Source organism: Colias croceus, chromosome 15 (genome assembly GCF_905220415.1).
Source record: "Colias croceus chromosome 15, ilColCroc2.1".
Classification (NCBI taxonomy): domain Eukaryota; kingdom Metazoa; phylum Arthropoda; class Insecta; order Lepidoptera; family Pieridae; genus Colias; species Colias croceus.
The window spans coordinates 9,576,063-9,598,249 of record NC_059551.1 but is presented as its reverse complement, the minus strand read 5'-3'; the positions used below and the strand labels follow the sequence as shown (position 1 = coordinate 9,598,249).

The following is a 22,187-nucleotide window of genomic DNA, read 5'->3' as shown; positions in this document are numbered from 1 at the left end:
TTTGTTCTTTTAACAGACAGATAATTAACAGAACATAAATTGTAGTTTTAAACTACTTATTGTAAGTGTTATTATATTGTTTTAGTATTATTACGAGTCTTGGAATAAAGTCGATCGTTGAAACTTGAAATGTAAAAATTCCCTTCCTTTGCCAAATATTTTTGCAATCTAAATATCAGCGAAATCTTCAGCAGTTTATGTGTAAATAGGAAACAAATATTTATAAACACATTCACAATAATTATATGATCTTAGCTCTACAGGAAATTAGTAAAAAATAATAAAAAAATGAATACATATACTTTGGACTTAAAAATGCAGTGAACATACAATGGATAATAATATGGACTTATTCAACAAATAAATCAAAGATAATAAGTTTGGAATGCAGTTATTTAGACTTTCTATCAATACTAAATATAAAATCTATATCTTTTGTGCAAGATGCAAAATTTCTTTACAAAAATATAACACTCAGGGTTCCGTATCCAAAACCTAAATTGAACTAAGTAAAACCTTTTATGTACATAGGTTTTAGATAATAGGGTACATAAAAAGAGACTAAATTTTATTTTTATTTCCCAGGAAGGGACTGGCGACCACTACTAGTAATAAATATTTTATCTTATATTTTCATTACCATCCTTGTATCCAAATATGTAGAAAGCAATTTTATATGAATAAATTCATTGATTTTGTGAAGAATAAGAACGTAGTATAAATTACCCGGATATTTCAAATACACCTAAAATCTACATATAGATTTCTTCAAACTATATACTTTAAAAATAATACACTCTAAATAAAATAGATGACTCAATATACACCTGGAATACCTTGAAATATTATCAATACGGTTGCAAAAATATCTTATCGTGTTTCGAAACTCTGAAATCTTCATCTCTATCGAGATACGTATTTCGAAGTCTATTTTACCGTACAATGTAGCGCTGTGTTCATATTGAATCTATCTTTTATATTGTATTTTTATTTTTAAAATAACTGACTTGGAACGCGTGAAAATCTAGTGCAAGTTGGATCAGTTATCTTAACAGATATAAATATATTCAATCTTCAACAATATTAGTATTATTTAATGTGAAGAATAATTACTTATTAATAAAAATATTGTAAAAACTGAATAAGCAAGTCAAGCGCTTTTAAAACTTATATCGATCTAGTTAAAAAGTCTTACTCATCGTATGTCTTAATTCATTAGAAATTTTGTTTATAAATCCATGTTTTAAATTAAATTAAAATAAAAAAAACAATACTCATGCAATATTTCTTCCTTTGGAAACGATTTTACCAATTTTGATGTGATTTTTACTGGCGAAAACTCATGCTATAGTGAAGACGAACGACGTAACCAACTTTTTCGATATAACGATAAAATAAATCTCTCTGAACACATCCCAATACCTTATCACAAACAAACAGATAAACCACACATTACTCAGTCAATATTAGCTCAAGTTAACGAAATGATGTTCCGCCATTTGTTTTTGTGTTTGTCCGTGCTAACCCTCGCTCTGGGAACCCCTCAAAACTTTCTAACGAAGTATTTCAAAGTTGGAATTGAATATGATCGTATGTATTTAATTTTATTGTTAAATAATGGTGCTTTATGTTTTTATGTATGTTTTTGTGTGTTTGTCTGTTTGTGGCAATGTAAGATCAATGCTAATGAACCGATTTAATTGCACAACGTTTAATTGTTTAACTTTAACAATTAACGTTAACTGACATAGTATCATGGTATAAATATTCAAATCTATAATATTATTGCCAAAGACAATAATGCATCTGCTTTCATAAAACAGACCATGTAAAAAACAATCAATACTTTCGAATATTTATTAAAATAAAACGGTTTTTAACCCTTAAAGCTTTTCTGTCACTTTTTTAGTACATGTACTTATTGCCGTGTAAATCTTGAACGTTCCAAAAAATCCAGAAAATTGACTACGTTGGAGAAAGTACGATAACAATCCTTTATTTTTCTCCTACATACCAATTATAGAGAACATTTGATTAGTGTGCTAGGTGACTGTTGAATTTAGGGATTCCCGAAATTAGTGATGGTTTGTGTTTCTGGTCAATATTAGCTTTAATGAAATAGTTTACGTGTTTGATTTCTATTGATTTAACTTTCAGGTGAGATAACTTACTTACTTACTTACTTACTTAACTAGCTCTGCGACCCAAACAGAGTCTTGGCTTCCGACACGAGTTCACGCCACTTTCCTCGATCGCGCGCAGTTTCTTGCCAATTGACGGCCTCCAGATTGCGTAGATCGGCTGCTGTTGCGTCGCTCCATCGATATCTGGGACGGCCCACGGGGCGTCGGCCAGTTGGAATGCCCAGATATGCCTTTTTCACGGCCCGATCATCCCCCATTCTTAAAACGTGACCGAGCCATCGGAGGCGTTGCGCCTTTGTCTGGCCAATGATGTTGGGCTCGGCCACAAGGTGTTGAATTTCCGCGTTTTTACGGATCCTGAAGCTACCATCTGGCTCTTTAACGGGACCCAGGATTTTGCGCAGAATCTTTCGTTCGGCGACGAGTAGCTTATTTTCCTCCTTTAGCGTCAGCGTCCAAGTTTCACAACCGTACATAAGAATAGGCCTAATTACTGTTTTGTAAATTCTTAATTTGGTCTTTCTGCTCAGGAGCTTTGACACCAACACTTTGTGAAGGGCTGCGCTGCACCGTAAAGCACTCTGGATGCGGATATCTATTTCTTCCTGCCTCGTATTCGTGTCAGTGACAGTAGACCCTAAGTATTTAAACTTTGCAACGCCCTTATAAACTGTCTGTCCAACATGAAGATCTTCCCTCACTAGACGTGTGTTTTTGTACCGTTTCATGTGGAGGTATTCAGTTTTTTCATGGCTAATGTTAAGTCCCACTGTTTGAGCTGCTTCTTCCAGAGCCGCTGCAGCCAGCGCCAGCTCAGATTTGCTTTCTCCCAGAAGGGCCAGATCGTCCGCATACCCTATCACCCGGTGCCTCCCATTTAGCTGCAGTCCAAAGTCGACAGTCAAAACTCTTCTGAGGACGTATTCGAGCACTAAATTAAAAAGCATTGGCGACAGCGCATCGCCCTGTTTCAGTCCTGTTTTGACTACAAACTCCTCCGTCAGATCGTTACCCACCTTTACCCTCATTTTGCAATCCTTAGTGGCCACCTGAATCAGATCTACCAGTTTTTTGGGCACGTCAAAGTTTCTAAGTATGTTGTATAAGGCTTCTCTGTCGATGCTATCGTAGGCTTTTTTGAAGTCCACGAACAGCGCATGAATCCCTTGAGCGTATTCCCAACGCTTTTCCATCAATTGTTTGAGAAGGAAGAGCTGGTCAATAGTGCTGCGGTTGCGCCGAAACCCACATTGATAATCGCCCACGGTTTTTTCTGCATACACTTCCAGTCTTTTCTGCAGCACATACGAGAGAACTTTATACGCAGTCGGAAGCAGCGCTATTCCGCGATAGTTCGTGCACTTCTTTTTGCAGCCTTTCTTGTGGATTGGACAGATGATTGCCATATTCCATTCTTGTGGTTGCTGTTCTGAGTCCCAGATCCTGCGTAAAACCTCGTACAGCCTTGACTGTAATACCCCACCTCCGTATTTCCAGATCTCTGCAGGCAATCCGTCGATTCCTGGAGCTTTGTTGTTCTTAAGCCTCATTATAGCTTGTTGAACCTCTTTGAACGACAGCGGCTCAATGTTCACTACATTATCTTGTTTCGACTGCGGTATAGGTACGTTGAGTTGGGTACAGTTCAATAGCTGTTGAAAATAATTACGCCACGAGACTATAATGTCCGCTTTGTTTGCGATCAAATTGCCATCCTCATCTTCCAGCATTTGGGTCACGGGTTGGTAGCCTTTCTTATATGATTTTAATTCTTGGTAGAACTGCCTAGTTTCACTTGCTCGTATTAGTGTTTCCATTGTTTTGACTAAATTATCTAAATGTTGTCTTTTCGCTTTCCTGATTATTCGTTTGGCTTCCTTCTGTAACTCTATATACCTATTATTGAATTTTGTGCTTTGTTCCGCTAGTACCTTAAATTTTTTCTTTTCCTCAATTATATTGTCACATTCGTTGTTCCACCATTTTCTCTTTCTCCTTTTCTTTTTCCTGCCCAGTGTCTTTCTAGCAACTTCCTTCACTGTGTTCCTAATGTTGTCCCAAGCTCTATCTACGTCTTCGTCAACTGTCAAATTTTGGAATTTATTATTTATCTCTATATTAAATTTTTCTCTAACTAATTCATCCTGTAAGCCATCCACGTCAATTATTTCTGTATTAATTCTGCTTTCCTGTCCGGATTTTTTAATTTTGCTTTTAATTTTTATTCCTAGCATGTAGTGGTCGCTATCACAGTCGGCTCCTCGATATGATCTTACGTCCTGAATAATGTTTTTATGTCTATCACCTATAAGAACGTGATCAATTTGATTGACAGTTTTCCCATCTGGAGACTTCCACGTACCTTTATAAATCTCTTTATGCGGAAACATAGTGCTCTTCACTACCATACCTTTACTCGAGGCAAAGCTTATTAATCTCACACCGTTGTCATTCGTGGTATTGTGTTTACTATGCATACCAATTGTTGGCATAAAGATATCCTCTCGGCCGATTTTGGCGTTGAAGTCTCCAACTACTATTTTTGCATCGTAACCTGGGAGTTGTTCTAAGACTGTTTCAAGGTGATCGTAGAATTTGTCTTTGGTGTCTTCGTCAGCATCTTCGGTTGGTGCATAAGCGTTTACTATAGAGATATTAAAGAATTTTCCCCTAACGCGAATCATGCACAACCTGTCTGATATTGCTTCAAAACGTATCACGTTCTCTAATAAGTTGGTGGGGACTAAAAAACCAGTGCCATGTGTATGACGTCCAGTGTTACTACCGCTATAGAACAAAACAGAGTCATTATCAACATTACATTCCCCTTTTCCTGGCCACCTTACTTCTTGGAGGGCTGCTATACCAACACCGTATTTTAGTATATCCCTATTTACCTGGTACAAGGCGCCTGGTCGGTAGAGTGAACGTACATTCCATGAGGCTAATCGGAAGTCCATAATTCTTTGCCGCAATTCGTTAGTTTTGGGATCTGATCGGTACTGTACTCTTGTCGGTTTCGTAACTTAGTGATTTTTTACGCAGGTGAGATAAACTGTTGTTTTTGCTCTAAATATTATGAAATATTCAAATGACTATATGACAAAATATTCGAAATATAGCTGGTCCGTTTTTTGGGACAGTGCCGTAGATACAGGTAACTGAGAACCATTTGGCATGTCCCAAGAAACGGACGTTGCCACGATTCGTACTTTAATAAAATATCACTTTTATGGGATTTTCTTGATTTAGAGTCTTTAATTATATGTAGAATTCTTTTTAATTAAGTTTAAAATGACGAATATAATCTAAGATCAGTTAAATCTGTTGGGTGTACAATAGAACCGGGACTTCCTCGACCTCCACATACATTTCGTCTAAATGTCCTAATCGTCGGCCAAATATCACTTCACCTTTAGAAAAACCATTATTATTATGTGTATTTAATGAAACCAGAGGTTGCTTGACACGAAATAATAAATGTTATTTAACATTCTTCACAACTAAATAGTGTGATTGAGTTCGAGAGGGCTCAATTATCATTTGTTAGGTATTTAGTTAAAATTGAAGAATTTTTTGTTATAATATGTAGTGAAAATACTGTGATAGAATAAAACAATAAAATGCTACTTGAAAATTGTTTTCAATTGTGTTATATTGAGTGAAAAAAAATTATTTTATAAGCTGTATGACAGCGTTGTCCGTTTTTTGAGACAGCAATGAAGACGGGGTTCTTGGCAAAGGCCGTTTTAACGGACATCCTGAAAAACCTACTTACAGAAAATTTGTTTTATTTTTTTCTCTACTATAGTATTTTTTAATCAATAACCATCACTAAAACCAATTCAGGTCATATCTGGGTACATTATTTCAGGGCTTGCCGTGTTAAGGGTTAAATCGGTTTACCTATCTCTTTGGCAGTCAATGGGAAAACCGAAAGATAACACAGATACAGAGATATACATTGACACACATGTTTAACTAATTTCCCCAATATGGCACTACCATATGTAAAATATGCTAGCTTTCTGTCTGTGACTTCGCCCGATTTGTCTAAAACCTAATAATATACTAAAACCTTCCTCTTGAATCACTCTATCTATTAAAAAACCTTATCAAAATCAATTGCATGGTTTTAAAGATTTAAGCACAGACTAATAATAATATACTACGTATATTTAAGCATACATAGGGGCCTATATAGAGACTTACTGAAAAAGCTTTGTTTTATACTCTGTAGTGATTGTTTATAATATACGAGGCCCGCGCAGTCAAAGAAAAACCCCCATAGTTCCCGTTCCCGTGGGATTTCCGGGATTGCGTCATTTTTCCGGGATAAAAAGTAGCCTATGTCCTTTCTCGGGTATCAAAATATCTCCATACCAAATTTCATGAAAATTGGTTCAGTAGTTTAGGCGTGATTGAGTAACAGACAGACAGACAGAGTTACTTTCGCATTTATAATATTAGTATGGATTATAGCAGTATTATAAGCAACTCTATGATTATTTTTTATTAAGTAAACGATATTCAAATAAAATTATGTTAAATTTTAATAAAAATAAATTGCCTGCTATTCACATAAAAAATTGCAACAACCTTAAACAGTTCCTGCTGTATATGTCGTGGCCATATCGTAGATTTGATCATTTCATGATATGAGTGGCCATTTCACGAAATGGTCGCATATCGTGAAATGGCCAATTTAGTTTGGCCACATCATGATGTGGTTTGGGCAGATCAATGATAAGAAATCGTTTCACGATATGGCCAATTAACGCACGGTTTTTTCATGAAATGATCAAAATTATTTGATCATATCGTAAAATAGTTACATTAATCGTTGGTAGAGGCGCTGCAAGCTCTGTGTTTATGTGATAAGATGGCGGCCGCTGGGGAAAATTAAATTATTCGCAGTTAAAAACTTCATAATTCGTTTAATAACAATATTATGAAGAAAGTCATAGCAAAGAATTTACGACGAAGAGGTACGAGTACTATGGAAAATGTGGATATCTTATATGTATTTAAGAAAAAATGCGACTAAAATAAAATAATTTAAGAAACTACTACTATATTATTATAATTGTTTGTTTTTTAAAAAGCGATCCGCTTCTGGCACTCGCCGGCCGCTGCCGCGGCACGCTCGCTTTGCTCGCTCGGCTCGTGCGTTGTTTATCAAAGTCTAACCTAACCTAACCTAACTGTTTTCTATTGCAAAAACGATTCGCTTCTGGCATTCGCCGGCCGCTGCCGCGGCACTAACTTAAATGACATTAAACAAGTTTTTAGAATATAGTTATTCTGAAATTTTTTAATATTTTATGGACTCTTTATATTTTATACGATCTGGCCAAATGTGGATGACCAAATCGTGAAACGTTGACGATTTAACGATCTGATCAAACTATGTTGGCCATTTCACGATATGCGACCATTTCGTGAAATGGCCACTCATATCATGAAATGATCAAATCTACGATATGACCACGACATATACATAAGTAGCAAGTAAATGAAGTATAATCTAGGTTTTCTTTACTTTCAGGGTCTCTACCGATGAGCGGAGGTTCAGATAGACTACGTCACAGGAATAATTATGACCCTTTCTTTGTAACCATTACGGCATCGGCGAAGGTAAATAATAAATATGTAGGTAGTTATTTATACAATACAAATGGAGTCCTTAAATTTTACTTTTACACCTTTTTATTTATTATTATTTTTTATTTAGGTATAATTTTACATAATATGTAATGTTATGTAGGTGAATATAATTGAACACATTTAAAATAAATAAAATAACATCAGTAATAATTTATTTATAAATTTTATAACGAACTTCATTATAAATTGCGGATGGAATCCTATCGAATCAATCAAAACAAGAAAATAGTTTAAAAAAATTCCGAAAACAATTTTCAGAATATATAATAAACACTCTAGACCACTCGTACCCTAAATAATAAAATATAAAAAATGATGAATAAAAAACACTAATCTCATTTTGCATGCTTAGCATATTTTTTTTTTCCTTTCCATATAGTAATGTAGGTAATAAAAAGGTACCCAACCCTTTTCAAACCCTTTCAGGGTTAGATTAGTAATTTAATTTCGTTTTCATTAAAAAGATAAATCACGCGAATTCAACAAATACGTGACATAAGTTACTTGATAGATAAAATAAGTTTACACTAGCTTTCCGCCCCGGCTTCGTACGGGTAATTACTACGCGAAAAGTGAATTATTTTCACTATAATTAATAATTTTCGAATATAATTTATGCTATTATTTTTAAAACAATACAAATCTAATAATTATTTCAGTGTATTTTTCTTGTTTTAGTTAGATCGTAAAATCCAAACGTAAAATCCTTTTTTTGCATACCTAGATATTATGAAAAAAAAAGGATTTTACGATTTTTTTCTATATTTCCTATTCTTTATTCAAGAAATTAAATGAAAAACGTTACGACAATTAAATTCTTCAAAAACTTGTAACGGAAAGATTGTAAATAATACCTATTTTCTAGCATATTCGTATATTGAGCAAGAGAAATACAACAGGGCACAGACTAAATGCTCATAAATCCAGAGGCTGTAGCTAAAATAAAAGGGCACAGAGTAACCGCAACCGAACAGAGGCCACAAATAGCAGATCGAATGGTCGCGGTCGAAATTAAGAGACTGTACTAGTTTAAGAGCTAGTGAATAATTATTTATTTAGGATTAGTACAAAAATATGTTTATTGGGTGTAATTATAATTATCAAGCTTAACTCAACGCAAAAAATAAACTCTTATAATTTACAATTTTCTTCTCAAGGCATTCAAACATTTTATTTTCAACAGAATGTTAACCCTCAGCACAACAAAGACAATACAATACCTTTATACATAGGTTTTTCCAATATAATATGTATCATATTTGATAAGACATCATCATACTTATTCTTTTTAACTAGATTATTATAATTTGTAAGTGCATACAAACATAATTATTTACTCTATTTCTCCAAAAGCAACAATATAAATAAACACATCAACTCTTAGACTACACAGGAAATGTAGCCCAGAATGGCGGTGGTAATTGGTACTTTTCCCGAAATCGGACGGCGCCCGTGTTTCATTAGTGCGAAAACATCCCCTCTCTTATTGTTAATGACCACTCACATTGATGCTTTTATCATTTTTCCCGCTCTATTATCAATGCGAGGAACCTTCTAGAACGAATATTATAACATATTATCTATACTTATATAAAGCTGAAGGGTTTGTGTGTTTGTTTGAACGCGCTAATCTCAGGAACTACTAGTCCGATTTGAAAAATTATTTGGGTGTTGGATAGCCTATTTATCGAGGAAGGCTATAGGCTATATTTTATCATTACGCTTAAACCAACAGGAGTAGTGCCACGCGGGTGAAACCGCGGAGCGCAGCTAGTGTATGATATTATGTGAAGTAAAAATTTGGAACCCTTTTTCGAAAATTATGCGCACCGAGGAGTATGAAATTTCGCACACTTACAGATTAAATTATAGATAGGTACAAAATATTCAGTAGAAATGTGGTAGAAAAAATACTGCAATATTCTAACATTTTGAAATGAGGTTGAATCTCGACTTTTCGACGCGGACGAATACACGTGCACCAACTACTTAGTTCTTTTTGCATGTGTAGGGTCAAATCGAAATTCAATCATAAATTAAAGACGGTGTGATTCTGCACTTATAAATTTATTCATTATTATCTATATTGGGTTCGATATTTAGCTTCCAAAATCAGCTTATAATATAAATTCATAGCCAAAGAAGACTATTTCCAGAAATACATGCCCTAGATACATTGAATTAGAGCTTATAATATAATTTGTCTGAACTTTATAATACTACTAATACTTTGAATATTTCATAAAAAATGTTGTATATAATTAGGTATGTAGTTTCTAGAAGAGTGGAACTGTCTAGTTTAGAACTTTAGAGTATGAATTTAAAATACATAGTTCACAAGTCGCTGAATAAGGTTGTAGACAGTAGATTTATTAGAGTTCTGTTTCACTGGTTTCATTTAAATTAAAGTTAAATAATTTATAATTATTAATTAATTATTAATTAATTAATTAATTATTATTAATTTCAATTTATATTTTTATAAGTATTAGAACAGATCAGACATCGAAGGGACCTTCATAAACGTTTAATTCGTTAATCAATAATTGCGATCAACTAAATAAAAAGAGACAATAAACAATGAAACCAGTAAGATGGATCCAAAGGCTTTGGCGCACGCTCCTAACAGTTTACTTAATTAATTCTACAGAAAGAAATCCTTCCTTCTGAAATAAATTCGATGTACAGGGTGTCCCAACGTCCATAATATAATATATTATTTAGGAAAATAATTGACATCCTATTGTTTAAGTATTTTCTAATCAGTGTATGCAATATTATCAATAGATATGCAATCGTCGGAGCAATAAGTTCCATTGAACTTAGTGCACCGACGGAGCGACATACTGAATAAGATAAGAATATAACAACAAACTCAAATCAAACCAAGTCCTTCAAGTCCACACAACAAATTACCAAATTTTTAAAATATAAATCAAATAAAACCACTGCTTACAACTTTCCTACGGTATCAAACTTTTGCGAAAGCAAATTTCTGCCAAATTCAGACTCAGGCTGGAGTCTGGTTGCACCTTGAATTTAAAAATCGATGCGATATTAAAAGTTAGCGGCCTTTTTGCTTCTATAAATCGTAATCAGCATAAAATATAAAAAGATTACTTTACATAACTACAAAATAATGTCACAGAAAATTATTTCTAACTTCAAGATAAGCTAAGACAATGTACCTATGTACTATCACAAAAATATTTTTTCCAATAATGAATAATAACAAATCGTTGCAGTTAGGTACTAACAGGTAATTATTATAGAACTATTCACGGGTTTCTTAATATTATAAGACATTTTCTTTAAGTGCCCGAATCTCTTTCCATCAAAGTAATAGTGAAAGAAATTTATTACTTCGATTATATTATTAATCTAATCCGATCAAATGTGATAAGAGAATTTCTTCACTAAGTTATTTGATTTAATTTAGGTTATTGAATTTGGACAGCATAAAAGACAATCGTATTAAATCACAAACGCACTGGCCACTGCGCTATTATTTTTTTTGTATTTTAAACCCTGTAAAAATAATTTGAACATCTCCATGCCCTACGCATTCACATATTACATTAAGTTAATCGTTTAAAAATTATATAACTATAATAAATGCTAAATTCTCTTTTCAGAATGGCTACGTCATATCCTATATAGAAGTTACTGCGACAACCGCTCGAGATGGTGATGTGCAATTTGCAGTGGTCCGAGGAAAGACGGGTGAAAAGAACCTGGTCTTCCACTTGGCGTCGAACAATTCTGACTTCCTGACCTACTCCTACCTGGCGTATGGCATACGGGAGGAAGACTACAAAAAGGTGAACCAAGCTTCGATACCTTTTTAGGTTTGTTCTTGAAATAGTCGTCGTTAGTAATTATTGTAGTCATTCGTGTCATGATTCATTAAATTGTTGTACGTTTTATGGATTCATACGATATTTTAAGTTATTATTAAATTTAATTTATTAAAATTAATAAATAAAAACCATTTGTAGCAGATCTATTGACTATATGAATTCATGTAACATACATTATTTCGAATATATGTTTTATGTAGGCTCTTTTTTATTATAATATTTTACGAAAATGCCATAATTTAGCGTTTTTAGTTTGAGCGCCATCTATTGATCATTTTCAAATTTCGATAATTGTGTTTCTATCAGCGCCATCTATCGAACATTTTCAAATTTCGCTAATTATGTTTTTAGTTTCAGCGCCATCTATCGAACATTTTTAAATTTCGGTAATTGTGTTTTTAGTTTGAGCGCCATCTAGTAACTATTTAAATAATTATCACAGTTATTGAGCTCATTTTCAAAATAACATCTTGTAAGTACTTATTGAATCTCATAGATGGCGTTGAAATAAAAAAATTATAATATTCATTTTAAGTACTTATTGAATCTCATAGATGGCGTTAAAATAAAAAAATTATAATATTCATTTTGGACCACATTTTATTTTCAGATGGCGAACATAGTCACTCTTCCGATGAAAAATAGCAGTAAGAGGCTGGAAGGAAATTTATTCACGAGCTTAATGTTGATTTTAATAAGCATAAAATCTATTTTCTTTTAATTGTGCCAATGTACCTTGTTATGTAAATTATTATTTATTTATTATTCTTAGGGTTAATTATTTCAAATGTAATATTTATTTATATATAAATAAAAGCATTTCAACATTTGATCGTTTATTAACCATATCCTAATAATATAATTTATATGCTACTAGGTACATATACAATAGTAATTTATCGATAAACAATTATTATATAGGTACAGTTACTACATAGAAATAAGATTATCTTGATACATATTTAGAAAGTCAATTAAAGAAAAATTAACTAGTTTTATTTTAACACCTTCAATAAAACCTACACTGACCTAGGTACAATAATTTATGTATCTCTTATACTACAATCACACATATAATAACTTAAACAACAGACAAATGCAATATCCGTCCAATAGCATCGATATATTTCCCCAATGGCCCAGCACTAGTAGCATTAGTGATGGGACACTTATCGACACTGATGCACGTGCCGTTCCCATCCCTAAACAGTCCGGGTGCGCACACGCAGCCCGCGGTGCAGACTTTGGAGCAGATTGGTTCTGGATCGTCACAGGTTGGTTCGCATGCAGCTTGGCAAATGTCGTATACTTCGTTCTGGTTGAAACATTGCTCTGGAATTTGAATATAATATTTTACTCTAATAATTCGTTATTAAGTACCTATTCATATAATTAATACAAATATTATAAATTCAAATAAACAACAAAGAAAGTTCAATTTTGATTGTAATGAAATTTTGATTGAATGTTGATTGATTTTGAAAATTATGTAACTATAAAGTTCAAAGCTGCGTTACACACTGTATGTGTGAAAAGCTATATTGTTCGTCTAATCACTAGACGAACAATATAGCTTGTAATTTACTAGCTGTGCCGCGCGGTTTCACCCGCGTGGCTCCGCTCCTGTTGGTCTTAGCGTGATAATATACAGGTACTTAGCCTATATTACTCGTGGATAATGTAGTTTTCGAGTGGTGAAAGAATTATGAAAATCGGCCCAGTAGTTTAGAGCCTATTCATTACATTAAACAAACAAAACCAACAGTTTTCCTCTTTATAATATTAGTGTAGATAAAAATAGAAATAAAAGGTTAGCTGTAAATTGCCAATAAATTGAAAGGAAAAATAACCTTACCAACACTACAATTATCCAATTTGACACACGCATTCTTAGCTTCATCTCTCACGAAGCCAGACTTACAGAAGCAGCCAACACTACACCCGCAGTGCTCTGGCTCCGGGTTTGCGCAAGTGGCTTGACAACCACACGACAGGAACTCTTCGTTAACACCGCAGGTTATCTTGTTTCCTGTGAACATACATAAAAATTACATAGGTACGTATAAGGCCGAATTGAGTAACATTTTTTTTGAGTCGGTTAATATTATTATTAAAGTTACAAGAATCTAGTTAAAAATTAAAACTAGATATTAATATTCTAACAATGTTAATCTCTAGTTTTAATTAAATCTACGTTAAACCGATAAATACAAATTATGTCTTTATCTTAGTTTTATTATGTTAGTTTTATGTCAAAACAGCTGACTTATTTTTTAGCAAAGAACATAATATTATTATTTCACTGAACAAAACGATATTTGGTGAGTACAATAATTATTTTTTTATTACTTTCTATTATGAAAACATTACTTGAAGAATCTGAAATCTAATACTACCTACATAAACTTCGAACGAACAGTAACCAAGCTTTACGTACTGGGTAATATTCCCTATGGCTTTACATAGAGATACTGACACAAAATTTCGAGTCATTTGTAACAGGATGGCGGTTCTACAGGGGTCTTAGTACGCAATGACAAAAAGAAAAACGATGGTGTAAACGCTGGTACCGGCGGCTTAGTCGCGTGGGCGTTAGTCGAACTCGTCGGAAAATAGCGAAAGTCAAACGATTTGCCCACGCGACTAAGCCGCCGGTACCAGCGTTCACACCATCGTTTTTCTTTTTGTCATTGCGTACTAAGACCCCTGTAGAACCGCCATCCTGTTAAAAATGACTCGAAATTTTGTGTCAGTATCTCCCGGTCTAACAGTAATTACATACCATTTTAAATCCTATTTACTATAGTTCTATATTATCTCATAAAAAATACAAACCATTCATACACATATCAGCATTAACACAAGTTCCATTATCATGTCTCAAAAAGCCAGCTTTGCAGAAACATCCTTCCACACAATCATCGAAACATGACACGGGGCCCTTAGGGTCCGTGCAGTTGAAGGGACAGGCTGAACCGCAGAGAAGGTATTCTTCGTTTGTGGGGCATTCATCTGTAATTAAAATAAATACATATTATAAGATGCTGTATTTTTTCACTATATTATGTCAGTCTGTTCGTGATAAATTCAAAATTTACTGCTCCGATTTTCATTCCGTTTTCACATGGTTCTCCGCACGTAAACGCGGGCCTAGAACAATGTAGAGCCACAAAATATATCTAGTTCCAAATATAGACCCAACCCAATAAAGATCTGCCAAGATGTCACTTTGGTTTATAAAAATAATTTTGCAACTATTGTCAGACCTAAGTTTCAAAACACCTCTATACTGACCTGGCGGAAGCAAGTCTAAAATATCTACGAAAATACAAATAAAGAGAAGAATCTATTAAAAACTTATTCATTTTTGAAGTAAATACATCTATTTCAATAATTTATTTATGACTCTAGTCTGTAAGTACCCTTTTCAAAATTAGGTTCTAATAATGATTACAAGTTACAACGCTCGTTACAACGTTAATAGGGTGATAAATCCTGCAATCACATTATTTGCTTAGTTAATTGGTAATTCACACAGTACAAACTACAAAGACATCTGTATAATATAATGTTAGTTATAACTATAGGCTTGTTATACTGTGTAGGAATTCATTTCACCCTTGAATAATTATAGTATCGTCATAATGATCAAACCCCTTGATTAAACAGTTAACGAACAGTTAATTCATATTTGAATAACTGTTTGCTATTCAACGTACCTACTTACAGTATTACCACAGTATTACAATATAGGAAATATACTGTGGTATTACAGTAGACGTAGAGTTTCATATATTATCCCGTCGATTTTAAATAAAACTATTACTTTTAGTGATCGTCCATAAAAAAGAAACGTCTGAGAAAAATGCATTTAATTTTCTAATAAACTGCAAATTGAAATCGTATCATTTGTGTCTCAAAAGTGTTGCTAAGTAGGTATAGTTTGTAACTTTTAATATACTTCATGAAATTTCAAGGTGGCCATGATTTATTGTCAATTTCAATAACATTTCATTTACCAATTACTCCATAATATTATCGTATACATAATAACGTATTGTACCTTTGTCCTCTTATTTAACGTGACAATAGTAGGAACCTATAACAAATAATTTTTTACTTGTAAATACAGGTTGTGTAAGCATTTTATTATACATACTAGCTTACCGCCCGCGGCTTCACCCGCTTTGTCTAAAACCTAATAAATTATAAACTAAAACCTTCCTCTTGAATCACTCTATCTATTAAAAAAAACCGCATCAAAATCCGTTGCGTAGTTTTAAAGATTTAACTTTTAAGCATACAAAGGGACATAGAGACCAAGAAAGCGACTTTGTTTTATACTATGTAGGTAGTGATAAAAACAATACAAGTTAACCTCTTCTAAAAGACTTCTTTGACCTATTTAAACCTTTCCAGAAAATATATTTGCCATCTCAAAGATTCTCTAAGGATTTATTACAGGTTTAACATTAAAATTTAAATGGTATTCCGCTATTCATTTTGCAGGTACGAATTTAAAATGTATATCGGCTATTGTATGAATGGGATCTAGAATATTCTAAACGAAATGGAATACATGACGACTGTGTTGTTTTGTTTGATAAATTATGGATACACTATTATGATCAGTAAGTTGTCCTATATATTATATACTGAAATTATACAAAAGCATCATATTATAATTAAATATATGTGGTTAGGTTTGAAATAAAAAGAGCGTGTTTGCCGAGCACACGTGTCAGAAGTGAAACTTCTTTGGCAAGATTCAAAGATACCAAAATCGTCGCCTTACTCCATGACGTGACGGTATTGACATATTTCACTCATAACCTAAGAATATTACATTCAAGATGCTCTAACCCACATAATATCGTATTCTATACTTAATATTATTAAGATGAAGATTTTGTTTATTTGAACGCGCTTATCTCAGGAATTACTGATCCGATTTGAAAAATTCTTTCGGTGTTAGAATTAGCCCATTTATCGAGTAATGCTTATAGGCTATAAATCATCACGCTAAGACCAACAGGAGCGGAGCAATGCGGGTGTAACCGCGGGGCGCAGCTAGTTAGGTATAAATATAAATTAAAAGCATAATTTCACAGAACAAGAGTGTCTCTACAATGAGGTATACAAGTCGTGTGCATTCACGGAAGAATACACGTGCTGGCAAACACAGGACATGGCCAAGCGTGTGTTGGCCTTACCAGAGAGATTGTCACACTGCAAGTCGGGGTGTTATTGCAAGTGCGTTTTTATTTACTAAGTTACAACTTATTGTTTTCAAAAAAGAAAGGAGTTTCCAATTGTCGGTAATGTTGTTTATAGCTTTGCCAAAATAACAGTTTTAATGAATTCACTACTAACATTTTTTTTTGTATGGACGTAGAGCTGATAGAGTTCTTACGATACATATAGCCAATATTTATTTTTTAGACACTTAAAACACAATTTTCATTTTGCAACATAACTACTTGACTGATTTTGAAAAGACTTTCCGCAAAAGAGAATAGGCATTCCTGAAGCTATTTTACTAAACGGGCGAGCGAACCTCACAGAAACTTTAAAACTTATCAGACTTAGCAAAAATACAATAAAATCTTGTATTTCATACGATCCTTCAAAAATAATTATAATGATAAATATTTTCAGGAAAGGCTACGTTCGTGCGTATCCCCATAGCTCCTGTATCATGGCGATGTACTGCAGGGATCGGGAGTTGCAAATAGTGATGAGCAAGCTGCCAGATATGATTATCGACTTTTAACAAGTATTATGTTATATAAATAAAGTCGTTACAACACTATCGTTATGAATCTATCATTTTAGATAAGGCTTTGGAATATAAACATAGTTGCAATGTTCTTTAATTTTTTGCTACATTGTCTGATTTTGCTGTTAATTTTTTCAATCTTCATTAATTTATATCAATTCATATTCTCCTTTCATATACAAAAACAAATCAACTCAACATAAAAATCAAAGCTTATTATAATTGAATTAACCCACGTATGCAATGACCTTACAAAAAGAAACAATTCATATTTTACATTTGTTGCCTGAAATAAATAAATAAAATAAAATAAATAGAAAAACATTTTGCAAACTCCATACCTACGGCTACATCAGTAGAGACAAACACAAAACATTACGTGAATTTCGTCGTACAAACTGAGACATATTACACACTCACCTTTAACAATATATATCCCACAAACACCATAAACAACAACCGCTAATAATATATTTGTTAAATAATTCATTATTACGATATAACGGCTTGTACAGAATAACTTCAACTGACCTCAAAGACACTGTTCTTGTTTATTTGTCCAATTTATTTGACAAAAACCATAGCATCCTTGACAACGGACCGTAGCAAGGGTATAGACGGAGAGATTTCGTTTTTAACAATAGATAAACAGTTTATACAAATATAAATGCATAGGTACTTTAATGCACCAGAGTCGATACTAAACTTTTTTCAAGAAGGGAGTTAAGATTATGCAGCCATTTCATACAATTGTGTGAAATAAGCAATAAAATTTGTATGAAGTATGTGTTACATCTACTCTAGGTATTCTCTACTTCACTAGACCGAGACACCACCTTCCATCAGGTAGGACTGTAGACAAACATCTGCTTATTTATATAAAAAAAATGTGTGCGTGTACTAGAGTACACACGTAAGAAGTGAAACTTAGGGATAAGAAAAAGTTGGCGCGTAACGCAAAAATGTCACGCCTACGGCCGCGGCGTAACGCAAAAATGTTACACTAAATTTTTGTCCAACCCCGATAAAGAAGTTTCACTTCAAAAACTAGCGGTCCGCCCCGGCTTCGCCCGTCATACATAATTTACGTTTTCCCTACATAAGAACCATCCTCGTACTTCTTGAAGTATAATATAATATAATAAAAAAAGAATTATCGAAATCGTTTCAGCCGTTCTCGAGTTATGCGCTTACCAACACATTTTGCGATTCATTTTTATATATAAAGATACGGTATTTTTAATTCTTTTCTGGCATTGAGATGCCTGATTTAAATCTCCTAAAAGAAATCTGGGCTCTTAGACTATTAAGGTACTATCAAACTATAAGCCAATTATGTTTACAATTATGTTTTTATATCAAACTATTAACAAATGCAATGAGGCCTAAGGTCTTTAGGTCAACGATCGGTACCCAGGTAATTGAATTGTTAAGTTTGTATGTTTAATGTAATCTACAGAACGATGTAATTTGCAAACATCTAGCAAAATTTAGTGATATTAGAAAGCAGTATGTTTTAGTTAAGAGAATTTTAGTTCTACAAAAGCTTTCTGCATTTCCTTAGCTTTCAGATATAATGAAAAAATCCCTGATCGCCTTGTGGGGTACTTGTGGGGCACATTTTTCATCTGTTCCGCTGATCGATTTTCATTTAGCTGGTAGTCGGTAGGTGATCAGTCTTCTGTACACTATGGAGACATTTTTCGAACTAGGTTTTATAGAACTACCAACTTTATCTAACTATATAAATATTTTTTTCACACATCTCAATTCGTGGTAAAAACTTTGACCCCGTAGAAATAATATTTTGACACTAATCAAGATGAAATTATATAATATGAACTTATCTTATCATAACTAATTTAAACGACTTTTCAAGTGAATACCTACTTGTGCAATGGCTGTTACAGAATATTATTCCGCAATCTATCTACATTAAATATCAGCGAAATCGGTTAAGTACATTTTGCAAAAAAAGTAAAACCATCACATCACCATAAATTTATATTTTACTGCCTTTGTAGGTTAAAGAAGTTTAAAATTCTAGACTGTACACTATACAGATAAGTTAAGGTCGTTTTCAGATTTCCGATAAATTTCCTGTTAAAAAACTAAATTAACGATTCCGGATGAAAAACTAGGCGATTGTTAGACTAATTTTAAGACAAGACCGTGGAGTAGACTTGAAGTAACATTATTCAAAAATATATTTATTATGATATATAATATCTAGATCTCAGTTATATTGATAATAATTTATTTACAGGCTAGATCTCAGTCATATTAATAATTTATTTCCATGCACGTTTTTACAATTTTTGTCCCATAAAAGGAAAATTACTTTCTAATAAAGTTAAAAGAAAATGACAATATTCGATGATGGAAGCACATGACACAAAAGTAAACAGACATTTAATAGACCTTAAGTCAATATATTTCGTATAAAGTAGCCGGGATCGTCGGAGGCAATGATTTATTTATAGCATTCTACGGGCGTTTGCATTATCATGATTGGATGGGCGAGCAAACATACCTTGTTGACCATTTATACTGTTAGGGCCAGTTCCACATTAATAAACTAGACAGACTGCATTGTAATGCAAAAATAAAAGCTATTTTACATATCTCGATGTATTTTACTTACCTTTGTGAATATATTTTCACGCTCTAATAAGTAAAACGAGAACGCCTACTATAATAATGGACTAATATATTTTAAAACGTTTAAAGGACATTTTGCTATTTAATTTCAGCAGGATTTGGAATGTTGATTTTTTATTATATACGTTCATACAATTATTTATTACAAAAAATATCTACAAGAATTTTTAAATGCATTATTTTTGTACTATTTAACCGTTCACAGGAACATATTATATTCAGTTTGCCTAGTATTGAATAAAATGTAACGCCTGCAAAAATAGAAAAGCAAAATCTCATTTAAACGTTGCGAAACACGGTCAATTAGGCGCTAACTTTATGTGTAAAGCTTTAACATTTTCAGGAATGTCTAGGATTTTTTGAATAGAAAAACCTTTTTAAACATTCAGCGGGAGGGTTTGACCTACTTGAAATGGGCTGACAACAGCACGGATGCAATTCTCGTCCTTACGCTCTACTTAGCCTAAATAAGTCTTTGGCTAAGGCTACGAAATTTGTGTTATTTATTGCTGTTATAAATAACTTGCCAACCACGATAGTTTATTGTATATTTATGCACAGTAATAGACTTGTTCTTGATTTAATGATAAATTTTTAAACATAAAATACCTGCGGGACCAAAAAATAATATCTAATAGTAGTTCCATTAAGCAATCAAATAATATAATTAATTTCTACAATTTGTCTGAGCAGCCATCTTCATCTGCGTGCGTTGGAAAAAACAATTTAGCAATTCGTTTTATTTAGATAGGTACAGGGTACCGATTTTTTGTATAATTCAATTTCGATATACGAGAGAGAGAGACCTACGAGAAAAGTGTAATATTTATCAGTTCTTAGTCTACTCATTGTATTATCCATTATTTAATTAATTTATAGTTTAAATTTAAAGCAACTAAATCGCTGATTTAGCGGCTACACAATAAACTACTGCATTAAATTGTTCAGCTAACATCGCTTACTGCGGAATATATTATTATTTTGTATTGTCCTGTTATATTCAAATTATAATGAACTTAATAATATTTCACAATGCGACTAACTATGTAGTCATTTAATAAATTATAATTTCGTTTATTTGGAATTAATTTTAGTGTAAAGTATTTTATTGTGTATGACTTTAGTTATTTTAACGGATTTATAAATGGGATTTATTTGTCATAATTGTTAACGATTCCAATTTATTTTAACAGAAATTTCAAAACAATGGAGGATTTCTATTCGTAACGCATGTTTTTTAAATGTTTGTACATAGTTAGAGCCGTAGTTTTTCACGTAATTAACGCAATTTGTTTTTATGTAATGTAGTTATAAATTTAACTTTTATATATTTATCTTTACTCTGATGGATCTAACTTATGTGTGTATTATAATATGTCTTAGAAACAAATCATATAAAGTAGTATATAATTATTCAAAAACAAATCAGGGGCAGTGATACAATATGCAAGTAGACTGGAAACGAGTTTTGATTACAATAATACCATACATAATGTGGGCTGGATGACACGATATTGTTTGTTTATGTCACCGTAATATTGTAAAAACTGTAAGATTATAATCTAACCAGTGTAATTGTAAAATGTTGAATAATTGTGATTCGTAACATTTGCTTCCAATTTGACGCATCATTTTTGTAGATCTTGTCTATGCGAAACTGTAATTGTATTTTTTTTACAAATTTGTTTATAAACGGAACTTAGGAAGTAATCCATAGAACTACAAAAACGACATTCTGAATATGACACACCACACTTGAACAAATTGTTTGACAATACTGTCTTGAAAAGTTCAAAAGCAGCTTACCTAGACTTGTATGTATCTATCTAGACTTGTAGACTGCTGACAGAGACGTATTGCTTGCTGAAGGTAATATAAAATATTTCTGTCCCAAAACCAAGTTATCGCACTTTCAAATCGTATTACACTGTCAATTGAGGTTCAAGGCTTGAGATAATGCGTTTTTATGTTAATTTTAAATTACCAAGAATGAAAACTTTACAGAATCGAATGTGTACTAATAAAACAGTAAACTACATAACATTATGACTACAAGTTTGTTATATATTTTTTGCC

General features: G+C 32.8%; 2 protein-coding genes across 2 annotated transcripts; one reads left to right on the top strand and one right to left on the bottom strand.

Annotated features, from left to right (window-relative positions):
- Positions 1 to 1,481: 1,481 nt before the first annotated feature.
- LOC123698239 lies at positions 1,482 to 11,659 on the top strand. Its single transcript, XM_045644821.1, has 3 exons — positions 1,482 to 1,590; positions 7,693 to 7,781; positions 11,447 to 11,659. The coding sequence occupies exons 1-3, from the start codon at positions 1,485 to 1,487 to the stop codon at positions 11,657 to 11,659; spliced, it is 408 nt and encodes a 135-aa protein (XP_045500777.1). The 5' UTR covers positions 1,482 to 1,484.
- Positions 11,660 to 12,576: 917 nt separating this feature from the next.
- LOC123698045 (mucin-6-like) lies at positions 12,577 to 17,968 on the bottom strand. Its single transcript, XM_045644634.1, has 4 exons — positions 17,871 to 17,968; positions 14,507 to 14,683; positions 13,527 to 13,700; positions 12,577 to 13,003 (listed from the first exon to the last, which is right to left on the bottom strand). Exons 1-4 carry the CDS (start codon positions 17,938 to 17,940, stop codon positions 12,753 to 12,755), a joined length of 672 nt encoding a protein of 223 aa, XP_045500590.1. The 5' UTR covers positions 17,941 to 17,968; the 3' UTR covers positions 12,577 to 12,752.
- Positions 17,969 to 22,187: the final 4,219 nt, after the last annotated feature.

Coding starts and splice junctions, on each gene's coding strand:
- LOC123698045 (XM_045644634.1), bottom strand. CDS start 17,940: ATGAATTATTTAACAAATATATTATTAGCGGTTGTTGTTTATGGTGTT. Junction 14,684..17,870: donor TGGGATATATATTGTTAAAG/GTGAGTGTGTAA, acceptor TTTTAATTACAG/ATGAATGCCCCACAAACGAA. Junction 13,004..13,526: donor ATTGGATAATTGTAGTGTTG/GTAAGGTTATTT, acceptor TTCAAATTCCAG/AGCAATGTTTCAACCAGAAC.
- LOC123698239 (XM_045644821.1), top strand. CDS start 1,485: ATGATGTTCCGCCATTTGTTTTTGTGTTTGTCCGTGCTAACCCTCGCT. Junction 1,591..7,692: donor AGTTGGAATTGAATATGATC/GTATGTATTTAA, acceptor CTTTACTTTCAG/GGTCTCTACCGATGAGCGGA. Junction 7,782..11,446: donor CCATTACGGCATCGGCGAAG/GTAAATAATAAA, acceptor TTCTCTTTTCAG/AATGGCTACGTCATATCCTA.